This window comes from Oryctolagus cuniculus, chromosome 10 (assembly GCF_964237555.1).
Source record: "Oryctolagus cuniculus chromosome 10, mOryCun1.1, whole genome shotgun sequence".
Classification (NCBI taxonomy): Eukaryota; Metazoa; Chordata; class Mammalia; order Lagomorpha; family Leporidae; genus Oryctolagus; species Oryctolagus cuniculus.
In genome coordinates, this window is record NC_091441.1 from 116833478 (window position 1) to 116852718 (window position 19241).

At 58.9% G+C, this 19241-nt stretch overlaps 1 protein-coding gene across 21 annotated transcripts; it reads right to left on the reverse strand.

Moving 5' to 3' along the window:
• Nucleotides 1–180: 180 nt before the first annotated feature.
• Nucleotides 181–12259, reverse strand: IL17RE (interleukin 17 receptor E). 21 transcript variants are annotated; one of them, XM_008249940.4, is made up of 16 exons: nt 11986–12254; nt 11728–11743; nt 10427–10528; nt 7610–7707; nt 7221–7380; nt 6994–7133; nt 6221–6289; nt 5473–5539; nt 4569–4744; nt 4422–4469; nt 4300–4345; nt 4026–4180; nt 2550–2618; nt 1656–1707; nt 1467–1565; nt 181–1093 (listed from the first exon to the last, which is right to left on the reverse strand). In XM_008249940.4, exons 1-16 carry the CDS (start codon nt 12121–12123, stop codon nt 546–548), a joined length of 1983 nt encoding a protein of 660 aa, XP_008248162.3. In that variant the 5' UTR covers nt 12124–12254; the 3' UTR covers nt 181–545. The 21 variants fall into 21 exon arrangements, with proteins under 21 accessions (XP_008248162.3, XP_069907230.1, XP_069907227.1 ...); XM_070051129.1 differs by adding an exon at nt 7896–8050 and having other exon boundaries at nt 4026–4183; nt 4422–4744; nt 7221–7452; nt 11986–12107; XM_070051126.1 differs by having other exon boundaries at nt 7221–7707; nt 10427–10605; nt 11986–12257.
• Between the last annotated feature and the right edge of the window lie 6982 nt (nt 12260–19241).

The following is a 19241-nucleotide window of genomic DNA, read 5'->3' on the forward strand; positions in this document are numbered from 1 at the left end:
CCCGGGCCCACAGCCAGGCAGCCAGGGTCCCCTCATGCTGAGACGACGGATGCTGCTTCCCCTCTTCTGGGGAAGCCCTGCCTTGTGGAGGTGACAGGTGCATGTGGCTGGGCACGTGACACAGTGCGACCCCGCCCACCCCCAACACAGCGTCCCACAGCGGAAAACGGGACAAGTACATGGTGTAGCTCGGCTTGTCATGTCCGTGTTTATTTTTCTCTGGGTCTCCTGGCCACCCAGGGCTGAGCCTCTTCTGGGACCAGAACTCCCTCCCCACTCAGAGCCTACAGCATTTGCGGCTCGCACTCCCTAGGGGCTAGGAGAGAGGACGAGGGTCCGCCGGGGCTCTCAGTAAAGGGCCGGCCTCTCCCTAGGGACGGTGACTGCCAGGCTGTGGAGGACAGGCTGGGATGCCTGCCCGCGAGGCAGATAAAGGCTTTTCCGCAGGTAGTCCTGAGGTAGCACCCCAGAGGTTCCAGGGCCCAAGGAGGTTCTGGCCCGCACCCGTCCCCCGCACCGCCCGCCTCCGGACAGGAGTGGAGCTGTCAGACGTGGCCGGCAACCGTGGCAGCCTCGCGTTCCAGCCGGCGGCAAAGTTCCAGGCGGCCCCGCAAGCCCTGCCGAGCTCCGAGGCAGTCCGGGCCCGCGGCTACGGTACCGGTACCGGGGCGCGCGCCCAGAGCCCGCAGCAGGCGCGGCAGGTCGCGCAACAGGCGGTAGCGCGGCAGCACGCGCAGCGGCCGAGGGATGTCGCCCTTGGCGCAGAGGCGGCTGAAGTACGCGAGCAGCAGCAGCGGGCGGGGCGCGGCGCCGAGCAGGGCGTGCAGGGGCGCGGTGCAGGGGTCGGAGCCGCCGGCAGGGCCCCACAGCAGCAGCACCGTGCCCCGCTCCCGCAGCACGCGCGCTTGCGCTGCCCACAGCCACGGCAGAGGGCCCACGTGCGCCACGCGCGTCCCCTCCCACAAGTCCACGATCACATCCCGGCCGCCGCCCAGCGCCGTCCGCAGCAGTTCAGCCAGCGCTCCCACGAGGCGCCGCTGCTCCTGGGACTCCGCCACGTGCAGGAGCAGCACCGGCCGTGCTGGGCCTGGGCCTGGGGGTGGGAGCAACAGCTGAACAGAATGGGAGGCAGCCTGCTGCCCCGCCCCCTGCCCCTCTCCTGCCCTCGGGGGTCAGCACCCACAGCAGCCAGGGACGCGTGAGCCAGGCCGACAAAAGGCACCCCTTCCAGAGTGAAGGCCAAGGTGCCAGGTTTGGCAACGGCAACGCAGGCTGGACGTCCACCCACTGGCCTCTTGCCCAGTGCCTTGGTGCAGAGAGGGCCCTTGTCCTGCCTTAGCCATTCCGGCCCACCAGGAGACCCTAGGCTCACTCCCTTGGATGGCACAGACTGGGAGTCCAGGGAGCCGGAGGGGGCAACAAGACTGGGCGGGTCTGGATCCAAAGGTCACCCTCACTGAGTTTACCTGACAGTGGGTGGCAGCAGGTGAGGACCAGGACCACGCCCAGTAGGGTGGCGAGGGCCAGCAGAGCCAGGATCAAGAGCCCCAGGCGTCTGTGAGAGACTGAGTCCGGCGGGGTGCGGGGTGAGGCCGTGCCCAGCTCCTCAGGCCCACCTCCCTCTTGCACCCGCTCCCTTCCAGCCAGGAACTCACCACCTGGACACAAGAGGCGCTTCGAGGCAAACTGGACATCTGACCTCCATACCTGAGGGCGAAGGGCCAACCCTGTGAGCCAGGCCAGCCCCTCCTCCCAGGGCGAGATGAAGGAGACATGGAGGGTGGAGAAGGGCGTCCCCACTGGCTTGGAACTCCTGCAGCTCAGGCTGGGTCTGGTCTACCTGCCCACCCGCCACAAAATAAAGGTCAAAGGTGGCAACTCAAGCGTGACTGTGGCCAGACTCAAGAAATCAACTCCTAAGTTGCCTGGGGCTGCTGTGAGGGCCTGGAGAGTGTGGCCAAGCTGAGTGACCACAGAGCACTGGGCTTCAGGCCATGTAACTGTGTCAGAGTGTAGACACAGGGCACTAGGCTTTCTGCTTTTCCAAGAGAGGCCAGGAATCCAGTTTTTAAAAAAACATACATAGAGGGGCCAGCACTGTGGCGCAGCAGGTTAATGCCCTGGCCTTGAAGTGCCAGCATCCCATTTGGGCACCAGTTCTAGTCCCGACTGTTCCTCTTCCTATCCAGCTCTCTGCTATGGCCTGGGAAGGCAGTAGAAGATGGCCCAAATCCTTGGGCCCCTGTACTCATATGGGAAACCCGAAAGAAGCTCCTGGCTCCTGGCTTCAGATTGGCCTAGCTCCAGCTGTCATGGCTATTTGGGGAGGGTCCAGCAGATGGAAGATTTCTCTCTTTCTCCTTCTCTCTCTGTAACTCTGCCTTTCAAATAAATCAATCAATCAAAAAAAAAAAAAAAAAAGCCCACATAGATGGTGGCAACTTATTCCACTTAAAAACACTGCTATGCTGACCAAACTTAACATTTTGGAGCCCAGATTTTCCGCCCATCATCTGTGAAGTACAAGCAGAGGGAGGGGGGTTCCTTACCAGGACACAGCCCCCCGGCCTCAGGAAGGGAATAACGAGGTCCAGTGTCACTGGGCCTGAGCCCTGGGTCTGTAGGAGCAAAGAACAGAATGACTGTCCCCCAGCAGGCAAATCCGGCTGTGCCCATGATGTCCCCACTCGTCCCACCAGGGCTTCAGGCCAAGCGCCACCTCCCACAAGACGTCCAGACCACTCCAGGGCCCCTACGCGTCCCTGGACCTCTCGTCAACAGACTCAGAGCCCACTGGGTGCCACGCCCCGGGACACTGTCCCTGTCGTCCCGCAGCCTGTAAACCAGGCAGGCTTCTCACGCTGCCTTCACCAGGAAGAGGCATCTCCACACCCAGAAAGTGCAGGAGTCCAGAGGAAGGAGGCCCGGGCTTAGCTACTGCCTCTGGGGTCCCTGGCTGTGTGCTCATGGCACGCAGTCGCCTCTCTGCCCTGACCCTCCGCGAGATCACCGTCTACAGCCGCCTGGGTGACTGAGAGGCACAGGGGGGCCTGTGCAGGCGGGTGGCCTCTCCAGTAACTCACAGCGAACTGGAGCAGCAGTGGTAGCTGTCAGTGGGCCAGGAGCTCCACATGAGCTGAGTCTGTTACACATGCGTCTTGTGTCTCCCAGGACCTACCACGGGGTGGGCACGGCATGCCACACTGGACGGAAGGGATCGCCGTCTGTCCACACGCAGGGTGTGGCTCCACCCCGGGTTGTGGAGGTGACCACAACCTCTGTCCCAGGGGTACGCCCTGTACTGCCTGCCCCACCCGTCTCAGACGCCAGTCTCTAGCCAGCCAGTGCACAGACACGGACAGAGCGGCCTCCCCTCACAGCTGAACTCAGAGCACAGAATGAGACAGAGTGAGTCAGGGATTTGGCCCTCAGTTTTAGGCCATCACACATGACTGTGTCTTAAACCCCAAGTGTGACTAAGTCTTAAGTCTGGCTTGGTCTTAAATCTTAAAGTGTTTGCTACCCCCTGCCTGGTTCTGGAGCATCACAAGATGCAAGCAAATAAAGGGAGAAGCGGAAAGAGCCAATCACGCTTCCTCAGCCTGCCGCTGCGGCTTCGTGGGTGCACTTGACTGTGACTTCTGTACTGGAGACCAGAGCAAGCCCGCAGTCACGCTGTCTGAGTGCACGGAAGAGAGCTAAGTATGTGTGCAGGTGCCAGGGCTCTGCCTCCTGGGGTGCCTCCAGAGGCCGGCGAGCTCTGGCAGAGGACGGCTGGGGCCAAGAGAAGGCACCGACACCCCTCGCGACAGCAGCGCGGGCAGGCGTGAGAACAGCTACCTGCGGGGTGGGGGCAGGAGCCTCAGGACAGGAGCCAGTTGAAGCAGCAGAGAAGCGAGCCAGGTGCTCGGGGCCAGGGGTGTGCCTGCCCACCGGGCTCAGCGTCTGTCTCCCTGACGTGCTGAGACCGGGGCCGGTGCTCTGAGTGACAGACGCAGTGGGGCCCATCTCCAGGGCGCCCATACCTGGCTGACACTGTACACGGGGGATGTCAAGGGGTCGTGCCCCAAGCCTGGGTGGCTCCAGGCAGCACTGAAGGTGGCCTGCACCGTCGAGGAGAAGTGAAGGATCAGCTGCCGGGCCCGGGTATCCACGCTCACGTTCCAGGATGTGCAAGCCCCTGCTGCGGGAGGTGACAGGAGCTGGGCGGTAGCTGCCACGGAAGGCGTGGCTGAGCCACGGTTGGGGGAGGGCGAGATGAGGGGCAGGGGCCCCAGTCAAGGTCATTTCTGGGCTCACCAGTCTGGTGGGGACATTCCACATGGCTGCTGTTTCCCACGGAGAACTAAGAAACACAGGAATGCAAGTGGGCTCCAGGCACCAGCCACTGTCCCCGCCAGCCCTCTGGCCCACGGCCGTACCTTGAAGCAGAGCTGAGGGTGTAAGTCCACCTTGTCCAAAATATACCACTGTGGGGAGAGAGCAGGCAGGCAGGCAGAAGGCCCTGGGCCCCGGTCCTGCCCACCACCGGCCCTTGTCGGGGAGGGGCAGGGAAGGTCTGTCCTCACCCCCTCTGACTCTCGAGCTGTGGCATTGGGGACGTCTTCGCAGAGGGTGTGCCCCTCTTGCTTCTGACACAGGGAGGCCTCCAGCCTCAGCGGACAGCGGAGGGTCAGGGCCATGGCCATCTGATCGCGCTGGCTATAGTCGCTGAAGTGTACCGACTTCCAGAAGTCTGAGCCATCTGGGCAGGCAGCAGGGTCGAGAGGTGGGGCCCCAGCCCTGCCACGTCCACCCCCACCCCCACCCCCCAGGCGCCAGGAGCCGCTGCGCCCAGCAGGGCTCCCACCCTCCCATCCCCATCTCAACCTTTCTCCCCGGCGGCCTCTGCCTCCCTGGCCGCGCCCGGCCGGCTCCTTGCGGCGCCGACTCATTCTGCTCAGGCCGCTCTCATAACCACACCTGCCTCTGCTCTCATCTCTGCTTTCTAAACCTTGCCCATTTCTGACCCAGCTCAGGGGCCAGCTCCCCCGAGACCTGCTCTGCTCCTGACGGCCATTCTGGGCCCCTCCCGGTCCTGACTTCACACCCCATGGCCTGCTCCTTAACTGGAACTGGCCGTGTGTGTGCCGTTGCTTCCGCGTGCTACCCATGCTGTCGGGGACAACGAGGTGCGCACGGCATGGCAGATGCCCCCACTTCCACACTTAAGCTTATTTCAAGCCCCACAGACTGCTGGGAAGCAGGGCAGGCCACGTCTTTTACAGACAAAGTGAAGCTCAGAGCGGAGAGAGTGACAGAGCTGGAGTGGACGCGGCCTCCGGGCCTCATCTCCTGGCCCCTCACTGATGCCAGTACTGACTCACTGGCAGGCACAGCAGCCCGTTCCCCCTGCCTTCCTCCAGCACAGGTGTGGGGGCACGTGAGAGGGGGCCCGTGTGCGCCCACAGGGAGCGTGTGGACAGCACTCACAGGCTTCGGGCCAGCTCTGGAAGGGACACTTCTTGCGCCTCACGGTGTCCTCTTGCAGGTGGAATGCCTGGGGAGACAGGGGTGGGGGCGCGCGTCAGAGCACGGCCTTTCCTTTCTCACTCACACCTCAAACTGGCTGGCTGGACCTGACAGTGGTGAGGCTGCCTGAGCTGGCAGGGCACCGGGCAGGGGAGCAACGGGGGCGGGGGGAGAGGGGGAGGAAATCCAGGGCACAGGACAGAGACCGGCTGACACCTCTTCTCCCCGGAGACGCCCAGTCCCTGTGCTGGCCACCCTGGCAGTTGCCGGCTGCTCTAGGTCTGTCTGCATCTGCCTTCCACCTCCCAAGGGACAGGCTCCCAGCCCTTGCTGTGTGCCCCGAAGAAGCCCTTACGCATGGCCTCGTCCTCAGCAGAGAAGGAGGCCCACCACGGAGGCCCAGCGGAGCTGAGCTGCTGGGGGCTACGGCGGCTGCAGGCCCACCAGCCCCCGCCGTGACCACAACATAGCAAGGGCAGCTGTCCATCCTGGAGCACAGCAAGGGTGCGGCTGAGCTTGGGCGCCCCCAGGAAGCTCCTTTCTCCTCGGACCCAGCGGGTGGCCTGCAGCCACGCTGGCACCAGTCTTCCTCAACAACTCAAACACCCATCCCTCCTCCAACCTGACTGGCTAGCGACCAGCTAGATCGGCTGCGCTGCCTGGGGGCCTCCCCAGCGCTGGGGGCAGCCGCACCTTCTCCTCTGCTCACCTCTATGCACAGGCAGGGCAGGAGGAATTCGTACGGCAGGTCAGCAGTGTGGCCCCCAGACACGATTTTCTGTGGATACAGCAGCAAAGGGGAGGGAGGAGTGGGCGGAGACGGCACAGGCGCCTGGGGCGGGAAGTGGGGCTGGGACCTGGGCCACCACGTGGGACTTTTCCATCTTAAGCCCTAAGATGAGAAATGCGCTCTCACAGGGCCTCTGCTCTGGGGAATCCAGGGGGAGCCGGAGGAGAAGACAAGGAAAGACACACACGTTTACTGAGCCCCTAGCGTGTGCCAGGCAGCTGGCAGGTGCTGGAGCTCCATTAATTCACGCGGTGACCCTGCGGGGGCGTGGGGCTCAGGGCGGCGGCAGCCCTGCGTGGCACCACGGCACCTGGAGGTGCAGGCGGCTGCTCGGGCCTGGGCTGGGCGGACGCGGGACACCTCATTCTCTGGGGGACAGGAACAGAGGGGCAGACGGGAGGTGCCCGGACCCATCTGGCTGCCTGCTCCGTCCTCGGACACTGAGAAGCTCTCAATGGGAATCCACCGAGGGGCCGCTGCCCCGCGCACTGCTCTGCTCCTCGCTCCTGCTGCTCCACCGCCCGCCTGCCCCTCGGCCCCCACGGTTCTAGCCAAAGCCCTCCCCAGCACCTCAGCTGGTAAGGACACACGGACAGGCCTTCCCCCTCGCCTCAGCCCCCATCTCAGCAACAGGAGGCCTGCTGGCTCCAGCACAGGCAACGTGGTTCTTCATTAGAGGACAACACTCCCACCTGGGCGTCGAAGGGGCTGCTCGGCTCTTCACATTCCAGTGCCCACTGATGACAAAGACGCAGAAGGACCTCGGGGCCTGGCGGAACGGTCGCCCGAATCACCCGAGCCTCAGGCAGCAGCTCGAAGGAGAAGTCAGGCCCTGAGGAGACGCCTCGGTGGTCTCGCTCCGCCTCCCACAGGCAGCGCCCCTCAGCTGAACCGTCTCCCCTCGTGCCCCCTCGCCTACCTCCACGCCTCTGCGAGCCTAGGCCGGGGCCACGTGCTGCTGAGAATGGGTCCCAAGGCTGGGTCCTTTTGGAGCGCAGCCCCCTGGGGCAGGTATCCGGGCAGGGCACGGAAACGTGACGGTCCTTCCCAGACAGGCAACGGCGACCTAGGAGCTTCCTCTGCGGGCAGAGAGCACGGTGGGCCGCGGGCTGGGAAGCAGGGGGTCCGGGGCCTGTTTCCTCCTCTGGAGCCTGAGGAACCACGGGTACGCCGCTCGACCTCTTCTGCCTCAGTTTCCCTGACTGTGTAACGGATGCCACCGTCCTCTCCACACTTCCCCCCGCCCTCACAGAGCAGGAGGGCTGCGGGGACGCGACAGGGACAGGCACAGAAGGCCAAGGACCATACCTGAGCAGGCGCCGGCATCCTGGGTCTCCTACAGAACCTGAACGTGTAAGACTTCCTGGATTTCCACGCGGAGAGGCAGAAGCAGCCCCTCTGAAGTCCTGCACAGGACAGGGGACGCTCGTCACTCAGCCCTTCGTTGCCCCTCCCCCACCTGGAGGTGTGGGGCCAGTGGGAGATAGTAGGTCATTTCTTCTCAGCAGTCTGAGTTCTTTGAAAGGCAGAGTGACAGCAGAGAAAGACAGGGACAGACAGAGGAGAGAGACGGAGGGAGAAAGGGTTCGCCCACCTGCTCGTTCTCTCGGCCAAGGCCCACAGCACTCATGGCTGGGTTCAGGCCAAAGCCAGCTTGGAACTCTCCATCCAGGTCCCCCACCTGGGCGGCAGGGACTCAAGTCCTCGAGCCACCATCTGAAGCCTCCTTGGTTGCACATCAGGAGGAAGCTGGGGCAGGCATGGGGGAGGGACTCAAAGCCACGCTCTCCAACGTGCAGCCAGGTGTCCCCAGCTGCACCCAGCGCCCGCCCCGGTCAGCACTGCTACCCACAAGGAAAACGACGCCAAGCTACCGCAGTCCTGGAAACTGGGATGTGGTGAAAAAGATTGGTTTATTGATTTTAAACATCTATGTTTGTTTCAAAGGCAAAACAAGAGAGACAGGGAGAGAAACAAAGAGGGAGAGAGAGTTTCCACCTGCTGATTCCTTCCCCAAATGGCTGCAACAGCCAGGTCTAAACCAGGCTGAAGCCAGAAGCCCAGAGCTCCATCCGGGTCTCCCACGGGGACAGAAGGAGCCCGAGCACTTGGGCAGTCGTGGGCTGCCTTCCCCAGGCCGTGAGCAGGGGGCTGACGGGAAGCAGGGCAGCAGTGGCAGTCCCGTCATCAGTGGTGCCTTGACCTGCTGGCTGGACCATCAGCCCTGAGTCACTCACTGCTTTAGAAAAGGCTGCATCACAGGGCCGGTGCCAGGCCGCAGCAGGCTACTCCTCCGCCCGCAGGCCAGCATGGGGGCGCCGGTTCTAGTCCCGGCTGCTCCTCTTCCCATCCAGCTCTCTGCTGTGGCCTGGGAAAGCAACAGAAGATGGCCCAAGTGCTTGGGCCCCTGCACCCTCATGGGAGATCGGGAAGAAGCTCCTGGCTCCATTGCGGCCATCTGGGGAGTGAACCAACGGAAGGAAGGCCTTTCTCTCTGCCTCTTCCTCTCACTGTCTTACTCTACCTCTCAAATAAATAAATAAAAATCTTTTTAAAAAGAAAAAAGAAAGAAAAAGCTGCATTACAAAGATTCTCATCCTTGTGTTAATTCTAACAATGGAAAATTAGAAACGGCCAATTCTTAGGCATTTACTAGGCACCAGGTGCGGAGTTAGGCAATAAACAGAGAGGGCTGAAAAGGCAGGGAGACCCTGGAGGGGGTGTCTGGCACAGCAGTCAAGACGCTGCCTGGGACCCCTGACTCAATACAGCAGTGCCCGGTCGAGTCCCAGCTCCTGTCCTGCTAGTGGGCACTTTGGGAGGCCACAGGTGATGGCTCAGGCAGTGAGGTGACTGCCACCCATGCGGCAGACTGGGCTGGAGTTCTGAACCTGCCCAGTCCCAGCTGTCACGGGCACTGGGGAACGAACCAGATGGGAGATCTGTCTCTTTTGCTTTCTTTTTTTTTTTTTAATTTAGTTTTTTTTTTTTTTAATTTTTTGACAGGCAGAGTGGACAGTGAGAGAGAGAGAGAGAGAGAAAGGTCTTCCTTTGCCGTTGGTTCACCCTCCAATGGCCGCCGTGGCCAGCGCACCGCGCTGATCCGATGGCAGGAGCCAGGTGCTTTTCCTGGTCTCCCATGGGGTGCAGGGCCCAAGCACCTGGGCCATCCTCCACTGCACTCCCTGGCCACAGCAGAGAGCTGGCCTGGAAGAGGGGCAACCGGGACAGAATCCGGTGCCCCGACCGGGACTAGAACCCAGTGTGCCGGCACCGCTAGGCGGAGGATTAGCCTAGTGAGCCGCGGCGCCGGCACCTCTTTCGCTTTCAAACAAATAAATAACTTTAAAGATTTATTTATTTTATGTGAAATAGTTAAAGAGAGACAAAGAGGTCTTCCATGTGCTGGTTCACTCCCAGATGGCCGCAATGGCCAGGGCTGAGCCAGGCTGAAACCAGGAGCTGGGGGTCCACCCAGCTCTCTCACATGAGTGGCAGGGACCCAAACACGTGGACCATCTTCTGTTATTTTCCGAGGCCATCAGCAGGGAACTGGGCAGGAAGTGGAGCAGCCAGGACTCGAACCAGCACCCAAACGGGATGCTGGTGTTGTAGGCAGTGGCTTAACCTGCTATGCACAACACTAGTCCCAATAAATATATATTTTAAAGAGATCCCACTCTGCTACTGAGCACCTGTGTTGAAATCCCGACTCAGGCTCCTGATTCTCGCTTCCTGCTAACGCAGACCCTGGGAGGCAGCGGGTGGCGGCTTGGTTGGTTCCCTGCCCTACCCACGTGGGATACTGATCACTGGCTCCTGGTTCCGGCCTCGGTCTAGCTCCAGCTGTTGTGCGCACTGGGGGGATGAACCACTGGATGACAGCACGCGTGAGCTCCCTCTGTCCCTCCCTCCCTTTCTCTGTTTCAAATAATTATTTTAAAGAACATACAACCGCACTCGTGAGGCCAGTCCTGCTGTAGAATTCAGGATGCTCTAAGCCCCTGACGGGTGGAGAACAGAACCAGCACTGCTCTGGGCCGGCTCGTCCGAGCCTAGCTGCCCTCCTCAAGTGTCCCTAAGCTGCGGCTCCCTGAGAAGAGCCCCAAGGGCTGTTTCTCAAACCTGAGGCATCTGACGCCACACGCAGGTGCCAGACCGGAACGAGCCGGAGCCTTCCGGGGAGCAGCGCCAACAGGGTACTGCAGGGTGCACAGGCAGGGCTTCCTGGGAAAGACGGACGAGGTCAAGGGGCAGGGGCTGCAGAGGCCCCTCCTGCTCCAGACAGACTGCGCCACCTGCACCTGGAAGTGTGGCCCCGGGCAGAGAGGAAGCTTCTTCAAGTGTCAGAATCCCGAGAAACACACTGGGTCTGCTGTAATGACCGAATATGACCGCACGCGGAAAACGCCCAGCAGAGCACCACTGCTGGGTACTGCAGGACTGCAGGAGCGAGGCCTGGACAGTCCTCTTCCCGCCGCATCGTCCCCGCAGGCCAGAGGCACCAAGTCCTCATGCGGTCACCTCCACTCAGCACTTCCCCCCCGGGGCAGAGGGAACCCTGTCCACACTGCAGTCACCTCCACTCAGTCCCCCCAGGTCACAGGGAACGCTGTCCACACTGCAGTCACCTCCACTCAGCACCCCCGGGTCACAGGGAACCCTGTCCACACTGCAGTCACCTCCACTCAGCACCCCTGGGGCAGAGGGAACCCTGTCCACACTGCAGTCACATCCACTCAGCCCCCATGGGTCACAGGAAACCCTGTCCACACTGCAGTCGCCTCCACTCAGTCCCCCTGGGTCACAGGGAACCCTGTCCACACTGCAGTCACCTCCACTCAGTCCCCCCTCCCCGGGTCAGAGGGAACCCTGTCCACACTGCAGTCACCTCCACTCAGCACCCCCGGGTTACAGGGAACCCTGTCCACACTGCAGTCACCTCCACTCAGTCCCCCTGGGTCACAGGGAACCCTGTCCACACTGCAGTCACCTCCACTCAGTCCCCCTGGGTCACAGGGAACCCTGTCCACACTGCAGTCACCTCCACTCAGTCCCCCTGGGTCACAGGGAACCCTGTCCACACTGCAGTCACCTCCACTCAGTCCCCCCTCCCCGGGTCAGAGGGAACCCTGTCCACACTGCAGTCACCTCCACTCAGCACCCCCGGGTCACAGGGAACCCTGTCTACACTGCATCTCCTCAGCCCCACGGGTCTGAGGGAACCCTGTCCACACTGTGCAGTTCTATCTACCCAGAGGCTGAGGATCCCTGGGGGAAAGCACGTGGCTGATGCCCCCCACGTGGCCTCTGGCAGCTCTGCACCACAAGGCCAGGCCGGCCTGTGCCTGTCCCCCGGATGCAGGGCTACTGAGGATCTGGACCACAGGGGTGGAGGGGGCAGCGGATCAGCAAATCACACTCACCAGTAAAACTGCTCTCCTGAAGCCGTGGGGCCGGGGCGGGGGGGGCGGAGGAAAGACATATTATTAGAAGGACTCTCCCTGGGATCCCTGTCTCAATCATCCGAGGTCCACAGCTAACAGCCATTCACTCTCCCCTCCCCAGCTCCGCCCCACCCAGCCCGCAGTACGCCAGGATGTTGGCAGCATGCAGAGGCCACAGTGAGGCAGGGCACAGCGCGGCGGGACCAGCGCCGGGCAGAGGCGCGTAGGTGTCCTTACCTGGCAATGGCACCTTGCTGTGTGAAGGGCCAGAAGGCCGTGGGTGCTCCAGCAGGGCGAGCGGGAACAGACGATCCCACCAGAGGCACAGAGGCCAACGGCCAGCAGGAGCAGGGGCGCCCATCCGGGGCTCCCCATGGGCTTCTGCAGGGTCAGGGCGCAGGGAACATGGCTGCGCGGCCTGCACGGGGGCAGCAGGGCCCCACTGTGCACCGGGAGCACAGCACCAGCAGGAGCCCTGCCGTGGCCTGCCCTGACCCCGCCCTGCTGCAAAGCTCCTCCCCCGTCCTAGCCAGCCAGCCCGGGCACATTCCTTCTTCCACGTGGAGGGACGTGGAGGGACGGAGGGACTCAGCCCCCAGAAACCTCCAGTGCCCCACCTGAAAGACGACGGGGCCCTGGTGTGGGAGAAAAACGACAGGAAAGGGGCCAGCATCAGGTTGGGGGGTGCACCCATTGCTTCAGCCCTCCCACTCCTCAAACGCCTTGCAGATCCAAGGCGTCCAGGAACACACACTACCTTGGGTCTCCCTGCTGTCACCGAGATTATTAATGGAACTACGAAGCACTGCTTCGCACCGGGTCCTGCAGATACAGAGGCGACCCACACACCAGTCAGCGCGGGGCAAAGAAGGGCGTAACGGCATGATGGGTGCAGGTAACGAACGGCATGATGGTGCCCCAGGTGGACCCCGGCTCTCAGGACTCCGCCAGCGCTCTCGACCTGCCATCTGCTTCCAGCTCTTCTGGGAAAAAGGCTCCGTGCCAGAGGGGCCTCCAGCTTCAGCACAGCGGCCTCCGAAGCCCCGGAGCCGAGGGAGCAGCCCCGCGCGCTGACCTGGTTTCCTGTGGTTTCCGCTGCGGGAGCGAGGCTGACGAGGCTCCCTCTTCAGGGGACCCTCCCCACCACCCCACAGCTTCCTCTCCCTCACGGAGCACCTGAGCTGCCCAGCCCTCATTCTGCATCACCCACAGAAAATCTGGGGCGCGCCTCCCAGGCCAAGCATCTCGAGAGTGTCGTGCCCGGCGACCCAGTTGAGAACGCCCTTCTGCAGCCGGACCCAGCCTTCTTCCAGACAACTCCAGTCCGAGGTCTCCAGGGTCCTCCTTACACATTATCCTCAAACCACTCTCTAGCTTTTAAAGCCATTACAAGATAAAGACCTTTCGTTCGTTTTATTTAAGTACCTAAAGATGCTTTCTTTAAAATATTTATTTTATTTATTTGAAATATAGAGTCACAGAGAGAGGTAGAGCCAAAGAGAGAGGTCTTCCATCCGCAGGCTCACTCCCCAGATGGCCTCAACGGCCAGAGCTGAGTTAATCCAAAGCCAGGAGCCAGGAGCTTCTTCCTATTCTTCCATGCAGGTGCAGGGCCCCAAGGACTTGGGCCATCTTCCTTCTTTCCCAGGCCACAGCAGAGAGCTGGATCGGAAGTGGATCAGCTGGGACTCAAACTGGCACCCATGTGGGATACCGGCACTGCAGACCAGCGGTATTTAACCTGCTACGCCACAGCTCAGGCCCAATCTTAAGATTTTTTAATTCATTTGAGAGGTAGAGTCACAGTGAGAGGGAGACACAGAGAGAGGTCTTCTACCAGCTGGTTCACTCCCCAAATGGCCACAACAGCTGCAGCTGAGCCGATCCAAAGCCAGGAGCTTCCTCCAAGTCTCCCACATGGGTGCAGGGGCCCAAGCACTTGGGCCATTTTGTACTGCTTTCCCAGGCCATAGCAGAGCTGGATTGGAAGAGGAGCAGCTGGACTCAAACCAGGGCCCATATGGGAGGCACACACTGCAGGCAGAGAGTTAACCTACTGCAATAGCCCAGGACCCTTTGTTACTTTGTTTCTCCTGTGCCTGAGAGGTGATGAGGCAGGTGCTCTGTGGCTGAACACGTGCCAGTTACGGCACATTTCATCTAAGTCATCTATCTGTTTCACAGTTTGCTACCTGAGCCTCCGAAGCAGCCAGTGCCAGGTGAGGTTTGTCTTCATTTCACAGAGGGAGAAATGAGGAAGCAGAGGCGACAGTGAGTTGGTGAAGGTCAAAGTCTGCAGCTCAGGGAACTCCCCACCACGCTCGGCACCTCGGTTCTCGACCACTGCGTGGTCCCTCCTCCCCCACACTGCTCCACCTTCCTCTGCTCTCGGAAACCGGAAGGGTCAGCCAGACACAGCACTAAGCCTGGCCTTGGAGTCCATCTCTGCAAAACAGACAAATGGTGCTCTGGCTGTCTAGGGATGGGTTAGGGGCACTCCCCCAACTCCCCAGCACACAGTGCTTCACGTCTGCATCAGGCGCTTCCCGGGCCCTGCTGTGGTGCAGCGCGTAAGGCCGCTGTCTGTAGAGCCAGCGTCTCATACGGGTGCTGGTTTGAGTTCTGGCTGCTCCACTTCTGATCCAGCTCCCTGCTAATGCACCTGGGAAAGCAGTGCAGGATGGACCAAGCGCCTGGGCCCCTGCACCCACGTGGGAGACCTGGATAAAGCTCTGGGCTCCTAGCTTTGGCCTGGCCCAGCCCTGGCCATTGTGGCCATTTAAGAAGTGAACCAGCAGATGAAAGACCTCTCTCTCTCTCTCTCTCTCTCTCTCTCTCTCTCTCTGCCTCTCTGTAACTTTTTTGAAATAAAATACATAAACCTTAAAAAAAAAAGTTTCCTAGCGCAAAACACTTGTGATTCCTCTGTCCTCTTGATCTCTGACGGTGAAATTACCTCGTTGACTGCTCCCTAGTCATGCTAAGGTAAGGTAGGAGAAGGAGAAAAGAAAGAAAAAAGGGAGAAGAGAAGGTGGGAGGAGAGAAGAGCAGCAGAGAGAAGGGCGGAGCGGGGGCCAGGGAGCCGGCAGCTAGTGCTGGCCCGGGCTGAGCGCTGGCAGCCTTCTCCGGGAGGGATCTGAACTGAAAAGCTCACCTGGGGAAGGAGGTGGGGCAGGAGGACCAACTTCTCCTCAACTCCGTCAGCCAGGGCCACACACTCTGCCCACTTCATCTCGTCTTGCTAGTTCTACAACCCTGAGGTCAGTATTACTGCCCATTTCACAGACAGGACACACTCAGCAGGACTGGGCAGCTTGTCTAAAAACACACAGCTGGGGCCGGCGCCCTGGCTCACTTGGTTAATCCTCCACCTGCGGCGCCGGGTTCTAGTCCCGGTTGCTCCTCTTCCAGTCCAGCTCTCTGCTGTGGCCCGGGAAGGCAGTGGAGGATGGCCCAGGTCCTTGGACCCTGCACCCGCATGGGAGACCAGGAGGAAGCACTTGGCTCCTGGCTTCAGATTGGTGCAGCACTGGCCATAGCAGCCATTTGGGGGGTGAACCAATGGAAGGAAGACCTTTCTCTCTCTCTCTCTCTCTAACTCTGTCAAACAAGCAAGCAAGCAAGCAAGCAAATACACACAGCTACGATGCAGAGCGCTGGGCCTCACAAGCCCGTCTTCCTGGCTCTTGCGGCCAGAACACCGTGCTGGCCGCAAGAGGAGCGGGAGCTCACAGGGTGATACGGGCAGCAGGCTCAAGGCAGAGCTGAGGTGGCCAGACCGCTCAGGGTGGGGACTGCTCAGCAAGCGTCAACACGCACGTGGTCAGCAACTCTGAGGCTGGACCGGGGCGGCCAGCAGGAGGAAGGGCAACAGGGCTGTGTGGCGAGCTTCAGAGGCCCCGTCCTCTTGGAAATGGCCAAGGCCTGTGTCTCCTGGCGTTTGTGTATGAACTGCCCAAAACTTCACGCTTCATGAACTTGACCTGCGGACAAAGCCAGTCCAGGGAGTTGCGTGGCCGCTCTGCACGCTCCAGCACACAGTTCAGGGTCACAGCCTCCCTTGTGCCTGCACTCTGGCCAGACCATGCAGCAGCTCCAGGGTCTTCTGTGATGGCCACTTCCTAAGGTCTGCTGAGCCAACCACACCCAGTGGTGAACACCCATGGCAGGAAATCCAACCAATCAGACCAATATAAACACCAGGAGTGGGCGAGCATCCCTCACCTCTGCTCTTCAAGAATTTTTTTTTAAAGGGTAGTTTGTTTCTCTGAAGGGAGGAGAGAACTTCCACTTTGACTATGGCTGTGTCTACATAAGATCGGGAGCTTGTGAACTCAAGAGGCTTCTGTAGCCTTGGCAGCTCATGACAAGAGCCTTGGGTGATTACTGACGTCATAAATAAGAGTGTCAATTGTTAAATCAACAACGGGATCACTGTGCACTTGCTCCGCATGTAGGATCTCTGTCCTTAACGTGTTGTACTATGCGAATTAACGGTAAAACTACTACTCAAACAGTACTCTATACTTTGTGTGTCTGTGTGGGTGCAGTCTGTTGAAATCTTTACTTAGAATATACTAAAGTTGATCTTCTGTATACAAAGATAATTGAAAATGAATCTTGATGAAGAATGGGATGGGAGAGGGAGTGGGAGATGGGATGGCTGTGGGTGGGAGGGAGGTTATGGGGGCAAAAGCCACTATAATTCAAAAGTTGTACTTTGGAAATTTATATTAAATAAAAGTTGAAAAAAGTAATTAATTTGAAAGGCAGAGTTAGAGAAAGGCAAAGACAAAGAGAAAGAGAGAGGAGAATCTTCCGTCCACTGTTTCATCCCCCAAATGGCTGCCAACAGCTAGAGCTTGGCCAATCAGCAGCCAGGAGCTTCATCCAGGTCTCCCATGTGGCTGCAGGGGCCCAAGCACATGGATCATCCTCTGCTTCCCTCCAAGGCGCATTAGCAGGGAGCTGGATTGGAAGTGGAGCAGCTGGGACTCAAACCGGCACCCATATGGGTGCTGGCACTGCAGGTGGTGGCTTTACCCACTGCACCACAGCACCAGCCCCTCTTCCAGAACTGAAATAAGAAACTATTCCTAAGAGGCAAGAACTTCCAATCTGAGAAAGGAAGTCAACAACTGCTCATTGGGGAAGGCACTTTTTTTTTTTTTTTTTTTTTTGACAGGCAGAGTTAAGAGACAGTGAGAGAGACGGAGACAAAGGTCTTCCTTCTGTTAGTTCACCCCACAAATGGCCGCTACGGCCAGCGCACTGCACCGATCCGAAGCCAGGAGCCAGGTGCTTCCTCCTGGTCTCCCATGTGGGTGCAGGGCCCAAGGACCTGGGCCATCCTCCACTGCCTGGGGAAGGCACTTTGATACTAAGCCACTATAATGAACTAGACAATTCATGCATGTCATTTATTTAAGCCTCATGACACTGCTGGGAAGTACTAAGATACTCCTATGTCAGATCAAAAACTGAGGTCCAATAGCTAGCTTAAGGTACAAGGTGGTAAAACGCCTTGGCAGAATCCCAACCCAAGTCAGTCTCATGAGAAACCGCTCACTGCCCCACACCGCCTTTCTAGTGACCTAGAAGGTTTCTAAGAATCCCTCCAACTCTGTACTCTCTACTCCAACAGGGATCAGGGAACAACAACCACTCTGTGCATCGATTGAGAGCTATGTGGTTCACAAAGCACTATCTTTAAAAAAAAAAAAAAAGATTTATTGTATTTATTTGAAACAGTTGGACAGAGAGGTCTACCATCCTCTGGTTCACTCCCCAAATGGCGGCAATGACCAGAGCTGAGCTGATCCAAAGCTAGCAGCAGCTTCTGGGTCTCCCACATGGTGCAGAGGCCCAAGAACTTGGGCCATCTTCCACTGCTTTCCCAGGCACATTAGCAGGGACCCGAACCAGCCCACATGGAATGCTGTTGCTGCAGCCCAGGGCTTTAGTCTTTCACAATGCATCTCCTTTCATCTTCACAACCTGTGAACAGGCAGGGTTGATCCTGGTCCTATGAGCAGCAGGTGCACCTGGATTTGAACACCAATATTCTGTTCTTTCCATTTAATCAAGACCCAACAAGAGGTTCGCTTCAGGGAATGCTGCCACCGTCAGGCAAAAAGGGGGGAAATGCCAGGGGAACCAGAACCCAAACAATCCAACAAGGCACACACACCAACCAGCTTTCTGTTTGAGGTTTTAGTTACTTCCATAATGAGTCTTCAAGTTACTCTAGGGACCAGTGCTGTGGCACAGCAGGTTAAAGCCCAGGCCTGCAGTGCCAGCATCCCGTATGGGTACTGGTTTGAGTCCCAGCTGTTCCACTTTTTTCAAGATTTATTTACTTGAAAGAGTTACAGAGAGAAGTAGGACAGAGCGAGAGGTCTTCCATTTGTTGGTTCACTCCTCAGATGGCCACAACGGCCGGAGCTGTGCCAATTCGGAGCCAGGAGCTTCTTCCTGGTCTCCAATGTGTACAGGGGCCCAAGGACTTGGGCCATCTTCCACTGCTTTCCCAAGCCATAACAGAGAGCTGGATTGGAAGAGGAGCAGGCGGGACTAGAACCAGCGCCCATATGAGATGCCGGCGCTGCAGACCAGGGCTTTAACCCGCTGCACCGCAGCACGGGCCCCCCGGTTGCTCCACTTCTGACCTAGCTCCCTGCTATAGCACCTGGGAAGGCAACAAAGGATGGCCCAAATCTTGGGCCCCTGCACCCACATGGGAGAACCAGAAGCAGCTCCTGGCAGCTCAGCTATGGCTGCTGTGGCCATCTGGAGAGTACATCAGCAGATTGAAGAACTTGCTCTGTCTCTACCTCTTTATGTAACTCTTTCAAATATTTTTTTTAATTACTTTAAGACTGTAAAGCATCATTCCAACAACCGAAGACTTTTTTTTTTTTTAATTTATTCATTTGTAAGTCAGAGGTACAGAGAGAGGAGAGGAAGCGGAGCAGCCGGGTCTCGAAGCAGTGCCCATATGGGATGCTGGCACTTCAGGCCAGGACATTCACCCACTGCGCCACAGCGCCGGCCCCCAAAGACATTTTTAACTTGTTTTTCTGAAGATTATTTGTATACCAATTCTTCAAAAATTATCCATGTTGTATGTAACTCCACTCCCCACACCTTCTCCAGTCTGCTCTCCAAATTCTACTCCTTATTCAGTTGAGTCCCAGCCTCTGCAGCTGACTCTGTAGTCTACAATACAGCAAGCTACCTCATTCGTGACCAAGGGGCGTGGCAGACAGGCAAACTGCCAATCTTGTCAATAACAGCAAAAAATAAAAACAAGGAGGAAAAACTCACCCTGAATTCAAAGAACCAGGAGGCCCCAAAATTACCACATGAACTGGGACTTAACAGGGGTGAGTAACACAGAAATGTCAACGCGGAAAAGGAGAAATAAACCATGGAACCCGTGGCGGGACCCCCCGAGGCTCCGACTGGGAGACAGTGCAGGGCCAGCGGGCTGC